Consider the following 9,171-nt stretch of genomic DNA (forward strand, 5'->3'; position numbering starts at 1 on the left):
CTATTCAAATATATTTGAGGCTGATAGTGAGGTTCATTCTGTGTGACCCTGCATGTGTTCTTGTAAAAGCTGTTTTTAATCATCTAGCTTGCCTTGGTTTTGTACTTTAAGCCACAAGAACAAACGGTAAGGCAGTTGTGAGCTGTGGTATACATTCAGTGCTATAGGCTGTGGCAGCATCACCCTTTCTCTGCAGGGCATTTGAGAGCCAATTCATGTAAATTAGTATTCTCCTCCTTAGTGAAATAAAATGGGCTATACAAGTCCAGTAAATAGAAAAGAAGTGTTGATCCTAATCACAACAGACAGCAAGATCAATTTCTGCAGCATGCTGTTAGAAGTGCACGGTATGAAATCAATGCCATATGCACACCTACTAGCTGCTTCCAGGTCTTTTACACTCATCTTTTATTTGAATATCTTCTTGGTCAAGGCTGCTAAAATCGGCAATACTAGAAGTGGCAGGCTTGCAAGACTTGCAAGTCATCAGAGAAGATTTCAACATCTGCCTGTGTCTTTTGATCTTGCTTCTTTTTATAATTCTTTGTCAGCAGCATTTTCAGTTTCAACTTGAAGCTTCTCCAGTGATTTCTACAAAGCCCTTTAGTATTTTCTGCCTTCAGGACTCCGGAAGAATTTCTTTATCATATCAATTAATAGTAGTGAATAGGAATAGTGCAGAATGTTAGATACTGCTAAAAACCAATGCCTGAAGAGTGCCCATGGACAGTTAATTACAAGTACATCAAGTTGAGTTCAGGTGGCTGAATTAGCCTCATCTGTGGAGGAAAGATCAAACTGAGGAAACAGAGAGTATGAGGCTGTTAACTGGAGATCAGAGGTATTTCTGCTAACTGTAGCTTTACATTGGTTAGCAGTTTTTCTTTAGTGTTTTTACTTTATCTTGGTGCTGTCAGTCATACAGGAAAAATGCCATGTTGAAGTTAATTGGATTAATAGAAAGAATTTTATCATTTACCTTCCACCATCCGTTACTTAAGGTTAACCCACTCTATATATCCAATATGCTACTGTAAGCATATGGGTACGTACCATTACTGATTTTAGGGTGATACATAAATTACACCAACAGTCTCTGCTGGATGAAGGATTCAACACTGATCTATAGGCAGGTACTTTTCTATCCACATCTCAAGAACTGGAACAACTAACTGCATTAACTTTTCAACACAGACTGATCACAAATGGTTCAGTCTTATGCAGACTGAATGGGCTTTTATGTATGTTTCTGTTGTTCATCCCAACCTAGCTATAGATCTTTACTGTTGTATTTTTTTTCTGATACCTGATGGAATCTGAAGATTTCTGATCTTTATCCAGCTGTAGAATATATTTCCTTCTGCTGATACAGCCCAATTTGCAACTCTCTCTATTAGAAAAGAGTAAATAAGCAGTATTTTCAAAGCCAGCCCAGGTCTAGAGGTAGGTGACAGTAGCTGGAGAACACTCAGAGCCTTTTCCTAAGAACAGACTCCACTTTCAGGGTCTTGTGGACCCCTGGGCAGCTTGCAAGCTCCTCCTCCTCAACAGAAGCCTGTGGTGAATTTCTTCCACCGTACAGCTTGAAGGCAGGAGAAGGAAAAAATAATAGAGCCTTGGCAAACTGTTACTCCACTAGTAACACCAAAGGATTCTGCTAAGAGCATCCTAGTGGGGTTTCACAGATGTGCCATTCCCACCTATTATCGGCTTCCTTGCACAAGCTTGACGCTGGTGCTGCTCTCCCCCACATCTCGGGAGGAACCCCAGTGGAACCAAGGCCATGGGTTGGCACCACCCGGGAAAGTCACAGAGCAGAGGCTGGTCCATGGTCTCTCCAGCAGATATCCAGAACTCACACCCTGAAGGGTCCCTCTCTTCTGTTGGTTGTAGGTGGTCCCTGTCGCCGAGGGGGCTGTGGCAGCAGAAGATGGTGTGTCTGTGGCGGCGGGAGCTGGTGACGGTGTTGCTACCACCGAGCAGGAGGGTGTTGCTGAAGGTGACAAACCTCAGGGAGAAGAAAGCGAGGCTGATGTGTCTCAGGTAACTCGTGTCGTGTCTGGAGAAAGAGGCAGAGAAAGTAATGGATTTTTCTTGCCTCCTGGCACCATGTGCTATCAACAGCATGACATTGTTTTGCGTAAATCGTGGTGCTCCAGCCATGTATCTGCATCTGGCCTCCTCCCTTTTCTTCTACAACCTCTGAGGAGCTGGGGAGCAGCTCCTAGAGCAGACCCTGCAGCTGGGCAGCCAGTTGCCACCTCTCTTATTGCATGTTGTATTTCTGCTCATAGTAGGCTGATCGGTGAACATGTTCTTTTCAGGTTGGATGCTCGAACAAGTTTCATTAACTGCTTTTTGGCCCAGACTTCATTACTGGTCTTACATGGTTCATTACATGCGACCTACTTAGTCTTTTTGGTTTCTCTGCTCCCGGTTACATTGCTGTAAATCAGGATAAATCTCCTCAGTCAGCCAAAGAAATAGGTCATGTTTCCTTCTTTCATCACTTTTATCTCACTATTACCCTGCTGACTTGAATTCCCAAAGAATTATAGGTCAGTGACTCTTGGAACTCGTGGCTTTGCCCAAATCCACCCACAGTCAAGAGCAGAGTGGAGGAGAAAGGTCCGTTAATTTCAATGCACATTGAAAATGACAACCCAAACTATCTGCAGAGCATTTTTATTATTCACTGCATTGATTTGTGGTAACGTAGAAAGTAGACCCAGGACGACGAAGTGGAACAGAGAAAGCAGGGAAGGGATTACTCATGTACATTCTTGCACAAATACTGCTTTCTGTCTTAATGTAAGAATCCACTGTGGAAAAGAGGGAAATCCCCATTCCCATATATGTCCTGTGCAATAAACAAACAATCGTGTTTTGCTGTTTGAAATGAAGTACTGAATACTCTTTTTATGGTTTGGTTTTGTTTTTCCCAGGAAAAGGTCAGCACCATCCCTTCAGTAGTAATAGAGCCAGCATCAAACAATGAGGGGGAGGGAGAAGAACACGAAGGTGTCGTGAACGAGTCCAAAGATGCTGCAGCGGAGACGGGCGCTCAGGGCACTGACACCTCTGCCAGTGAAACTTCCCAAGCTGGAACTGAGCAGAAACCTGCTGAAGAAATCCAGGCTGCACCTTCTCAGGATCAGCCTGTTCCAGCAGAAGATGCAGCTTCAACGATGCCACCCGGCTTTCTCTTTAAGGTCTGCTTCTTCATTCTTCTTGTAGACATCCCCTCAGACCTAGCTTCTGTGGATGTGTCAGTCTGCACAGGTAGTGTGAGGATTCCTTGAGGCCAAAGGATGCTTAGTTTAACAGCCAAACACATGCACACACAAATACACACAAGCACAACTTTAATACCACCTTGTCGCTTTATATGTGAATTCTGAGACGATGCATTTTCTGCACACTGTTGTTCTGGTGCATATCCTTAGGTAGCTGTAAGACTCACTGAAGTACAAGAACTCCTTCAGCTCACCAAATTGCTACTGAAAACTAATACACTGAGTAAAACTGCACTCCCAGAGTTAGTCAGCAATACTGTATGATAGATGCCAATGATATATCTAATGTACTAACACTATATTTGATCTTTAAGGTCCCTTCCAAACCTTTCTGTGATTCTATGAATATTAAATATTGGCATTTTTCTGGCCTGAAAATCAATAGTGGAAGTTCTGAAACCCATGGGACTTCTACAGTTGATGGTTATAAAGCCAAAATGTCATTCTCTGACTTATAGTTACAAACTGTTATGGAAATCAAACAGTAAAGTTTAATGAGGCATAAGAAATTCTCTCCTTGGCTGGCAAGATCCCTCGAGTTTCCTGGTTCACAAGGTTCTTTGATAATGCTTCTCACTTCAGAATCACTGAGCAGCTCCTTGAGGACGGATGAACTTTACATGTTTCCTATTCTAATTTGCATAGTTCAGACTAATTAGTCCCATAGTACTCCATAAGTATTCCATTCCTCCTGGTCTATTCTCATTGCTCAATATTTTCAGCAAACTTAGAGATTAACATTAAGGTGAGGGCGAGCAGTATTGTGCAGCTCTGACTTGGACATGCTGACATAGTTCATCTTTTGTTTTTCATCACTCTCTTGGGTCAGCCATAAGTAAGGAGAAGCAGAATAGATGCCAGCCATCTGGCTCTTGATGCCCTGCTCTTTCATTATTGCAGAGTTACCATGGAACTGGCCGTGCTTTGACAAAACTAGAATAGCACATCTCTTAAGGAGGTGGAACCATTTAGTTAAAATGGTCTGTTCACAATGACATGCTGATCCTGCTGATGTTTTAATAATCACCGCTTTGAAAGACAGGGATTTTTGGCAAACCTATCTGCCCGTAAATGGGAGCTCTCTCCAGGGCAAGCATTAAATAGCATTACTCGTCTCTTTGATCACTTGTTGAAATGGGTGCTGTACGTCCCACATAAATTTCCACGGATGTTTGCAGCAAGAACAATATCCAGTGGCCACAGAAGGAGAATCTGAAATAGCAGTTCCTGGCAGTCTTTCCCACATTTATTTGCAAATCCTGCCACCCCTCTCTCATTGGAATGAAAGCAAGTTTCTCACACAGAAGGAATAAGGGTGAAGGGACTTGTCCAAGAGGCAGGACTCGTGGGGTGTTGCAATGTCATCTGTCTTTGAGATACTGTAACCTTGGGACAGGATCCTGGGTTTCCTTCGGTAGCCTCAAGAAGACTTACTTAAGCTGTTCCTGCTTCCAAGGAAATGAACAGAAAACTGTGACATGCATCAGTGTCAACCTTGTTGATTTGAATGCACCCGTCTATGGCCATATGTTTGCACAAAGAAAGCACAATATTCTTTTGGGCAGGGGGGGTGTGTGTGTAACGATTGAACAGATAATTTTGTTGGGAAAATGTCTCCACGCCTTTATGTTTGGTGTTATTTCCTTCAGGTTGAAGTCCTACATGATTTCGAGGCAGCTAACAGCGATGAGCTTAATTTAAAACGGGGAGATATTGTACTAGTAATTCCTTCTGAGACCACGGCTGATCAGGTAAAAACACACACGTCCTTCTTTTGTTAACATTTATCTTTGTCTTACTGTTTTTCTCACAGATTATGGTTAATGGGAATGTGTATTCAATGTCATTACTATTAGTCTCAAAACCAAGTACAAAGACAAGATCTTTGTGATTTCTAAGTGGCAGAGTTGGCTACAGCCTAAGTCCTAGATATATGCTACTAGCAGGACCCAACCTCAGCTTTTTTATTAGGGCCTTTTTTTTATGCTGCTTCATAGTGGATTTTATACAGGCACACACGTACACAAAGACTTAATACAGAAGATGACTTACAAATTGTGCATTATGTTGCTGTATATCAACTTGTCTTATCACTGCAGTAAAATAGATTGCATGGTCCCTAGATGTTCAGAGGTTATATGTATAGATTTGGAGAAATGATACAAATTCTCCCACAGAGAACACCGAGACTGCACACAAATTGTGTTGTCCTACAGCCAGAGGGTACAGAGCTGCATGACTCTAAAGCTAACTCTGCCCTCTGGAAGGCTGAACCTGAATTACACAACAGTTTAATTTCATTTAAGAGATCTAATTTTGTTTTAACAATGTGTTTTGGGTGAGTTTTATATTACTTTATTCCATATGTGAAATTGAATTACACTGAAGTGAATTGATTTTTGGCCACTGCTTTAGAAGAGAAGACTGTGCTGCACACTGTTTGCACCAGCCACTTCATGGGCATCTGTTAGTGCCAGCAGCATTGGTGAAAGTCTCCCATTTATTTGGGGGTTGAGAAGTGGGGGACTGGATCCTGCCTACTCAGGCAGCTGAGCACTCCTCTCAGTGAAGAATCCTTCTTAAAACAGGCCTAAATACTCATGCCCTAAGCACATATGAGTGCTGGCGGCTGTGTTTGAAATTGTTTCAATGGTGGATGCTGCCCAAAGGGAGGCAGTAACCAGTGTTCATCATCTCAGCTGAGCTTTCTTTGAATACAAGAGACAAGTAATGGGGTTTTGTGTTTGTGTTGGTTTCTTCTGTTTCAGAATAAAAGATGTTTCTTTCAGCAGGGCACTTTGTTCTTTTTATAGGAATAGATTCTTTTATCCTTACTCAAATTATGCTGCATCTTACCTCATGGGCAGTTCAAGTGATTTCAATAGCAATGTTTGCAGAATAGGGGACTGCTGTAAGGATAGCAAAATGTCCTCTGTCTTCAATCTGTTTTACTTAGGATATTATGTAGTAAATATGCTTAATCTTCACTTGGTGAATCCATGAGGTATATTCTTGTGTGCATCGAAATGCCATTAGCACTAATTGGAGTAAATTGTGTGCAATGATGGAGAAAATAAACCTTTATGTATTCATGTTTCTGAAACTATTCTGGTCATATCTTTATTACTCAGTACGTATTTGCCCTTCATGTTTAACATCACCATAAAGCTTAATGTCTTTGTCTCTTGCTAGGTACTTTGCTGAGTTATATAGAGTCTTCTTATCTTTTGTTATTCTTTATTCTCCTCCAAAATTGACCTGTCTAAAGCCATAATTCTACTAATAGATGGTAATGTCAGCTTGTGTTCTCTATTCAAAGCAAACAAGTCCCACCCAGTGGCTTTCTCCATTAGTCCTGAGTTGAAGATTTTATCCAGTAAAACTGTTTATTCCTTCATACAATCCAGGCTGCCTGTAGTAGAAAGCTGCAGTTCCTCTGTCTTTTCTCTCAGCTACTGCATGTGCTTCAAAAACATGTCACTACTTACATGGACCCAGCCAATGCCATACTGTATCTGCTGTAATGGCGCTTGGTTTTGGGCAGAGAGCCAGTACACCACCACATGCAGCTGAGCAATCATGACTTGATGGCGTATGTGAAGATCTGTCCAAGCTACTCTATCTCCTTGTGTCCTCCTTCTGCAATAATAATATGGCAGTATTAGAAATCCTGCTTGTCATGGCTTTGCACTGGCTCCTGTTCTTAAAAGGGACAAGACATGGAGTTAGTGCGATGAGAATAAGTTGATCATTCTTAAAAGTACTGAACTGATTTTATTCCAGGTAGAACTGATGACAGCCCTTTCCAATAAGACATGTCCCTTTTGGACTGGTGGTGGTTTGTTTGCAGTTTTACATGTCAAGTTCTGGTTTAGGTTTCCAGGATTTTGGGAAAAATAACTGCATATTAACTAAGTTTTTGTTTCTAAAGAGATTGCAAGAACTGTTACTTCTTCTGACTGCCAATACAGGAACAAGAGAAAAGAACTCTCAGGGGGAAAAAAAAATCCAATTGAAAACTATTTTTTTCCCCATCTATGGTGTTGTGCAGTGTTTCTGCCCTGCTGCTGGGCTCTTAGTGCACAAGTGTGCCAATATCACTGTGGCAACTTGGAAAAAGCCTCAACAGAGACGTGCACAAATGCAGCTCTGGTGTAATATTGGATGGCCTGGAAGTCTGATTATCCGATTTTGAGTTCAGTTGCATGGGCTAAGGGCCATACAACATACTCGCAGTCACTCGGTCTCACAGAAGGGTGGACTGGCAGAACAGAGAAAATGGTCTGTGCAACAGCAGAGGCTGCTTTTAAACCAAAGTCCCGAATCTTTTAGCCATGTGACTCTGAAACATCCTCAGGTCTGAAGCTTGTAGCAAGGAATCAGAGAGATATGAGGTTGAAGAGACTCTGTCTTCTTCCTTGCAGGAGGCTGGCTGGTTGACAGGCATTAAGGAATCCGAGTGGCTTCAGTACAGAGATGCAAATAGCTATAAAGGACTTTTCCCAGAGAACTTCACGCGCCACCTGGAGTAGTTCCCTGTGCTGGCAGAACAACGTGGTCTGAAGCTCAGTCAGTAGGTTTTTAACCTCTTTGAAACACGGGAGCCCACCTTTTGTAGTTTGAGCTGTGAATGGTTTACAGGCTGGTGCCAGACAAAGCTTGTTGAAACATATCGAAATGAGCATGAATGCAAACAGTTCAGTGAAGCAGTACCTGAAAAGCAGAAAACTCCAATAAAAACCCAATGTCGTTTGTTCACACGTATGTGGCAACAGGTTTGTTTGTGCTTTGTCAGAGCTATGGTGATCCTGTATTTGGTCCTTTCCCATGAAATCTGAAATTAGCTTCCTCAATACCAAAACCTTAACTTCTCTGCACTAAGTGTATTGTATTGAGTTGCACTGCAGAAGATTTAATTAGTTATCCTGTAGTAATGAGGTCAAACTATTATAAGTTTCATGTGTTGAAAAGAATAATGAACTGCTGCAACGTTTTTCAGTGTTATTTTTGGACATGCATACTATATATACACACAAGAACTTATATGTGTATATATAAGTGCATATAGATATATATGCATTCTCACAACTTCATCGTAGTTCTTTGACTGTGTAGTATCACCAGTACATGCATTGCTCTTTCACTGTCTGGCATTACAGGAAATGGTTTTGTTCCAAAGCAAAACTAGCTGCTCCATTGCCAAAACATGATACAGTATCTGTGTTTGTAATGTGGAATTTTCATTCTGAAACGATGAATAACATCATGTTCAAAGCTGCTAAACCTTCGAGAAGGCATGGCTGGGTCTCCTCCTCCAGCTGCAGTAGTTACAATGAGATAATGTGGAGGGGGAGCTGTTATGATGCTAATCTATACTTTTTTATTTAATTGGCTGAATCAGTTAAAACCAAAAGAAACAGATCTAATCTCTGAGAAGAAATAAACACAATATATTTTCACTAAATGTATTTATGCAGCATACCTTCACCTTTTAAAAGAAGATATATAATGTATCCTGTATCAAAAAGTCATCTGTAACTTATGTTTTCCAGTGCTGTGTCATTAAAAAATAAACCTTTGATCCAAAGAAGCTGTTTCATCTGTGGTGCTTTTGAAGTTTTGTAACACAGAAATTATATAGTTTATATGTTGTATTAAAGAACCTAATCTTAATTTAATACCTCTTTTTCCAAAGAAACACAGCCTAACAGATGCATCATTTAAACTCTTGCTCTCAACCCTAGTCATGGCCAGAGACCCAAAAGGTCTGAACCCCAGTTCAGCACATCTCCCAGCTGCTCCTCCTGTTCCAGATTCTGACCACAAGGATCTTCTGACCAAGGGATCTTCTCAGTGCTTGACTATCACTCAACTG

At 41.4% G+C, this 9,171-nt stretch overlaps 1 protein-coding gene across 1 annotated transcript in view; it reads left to right on the plus strand.

The window, feature by feature from the left end:
• The window catches only part of AMPH (amphiphysin), a gene marked incomplete at its 5' end in the record, with an annotated part of 57,639 nt that extends 48,753 nt beyond the window's left edge, over positions 1-8,886 (plus strand). Inside the window, 4 exons of the mRNA XM_010023463.1 lie at positions 1,894-2,043; positions 2,946-3,212; positions 4,946-5,047; positions 7,721-8,886. Of these exons, the coding sequence (XP_010021765.1) occupies positions 1,894-2,043; positions 2,946-3,212; positions 4,946-5,047; positions 7,721-7,828 (627 nt within the window). The remainder of the gene's footprint in view (positions 1-1,893; positions 2,044-2,945; positions 3,213-4,945; positions 5,048-7,720) is intronic.
• Positions 8,887-9,171: the final 285 nt, after the last annotated feature.

Source organism: Nestor notabilis, unplaced genomic scaffold (genome assembly GCF_000696875.1).
Source record: "Nestor notabilis isolate BGI_N333 unplaced genomic scaffold, ASM69687v1 scaffold2701, whole genome shotgun sequence".
NCBI classification, from domain to species: Eukaryota; Metazoa; Chordata; class Aves; order Psittaciformes; family Psittacidae; genus Nestor; species Nestor notabilis.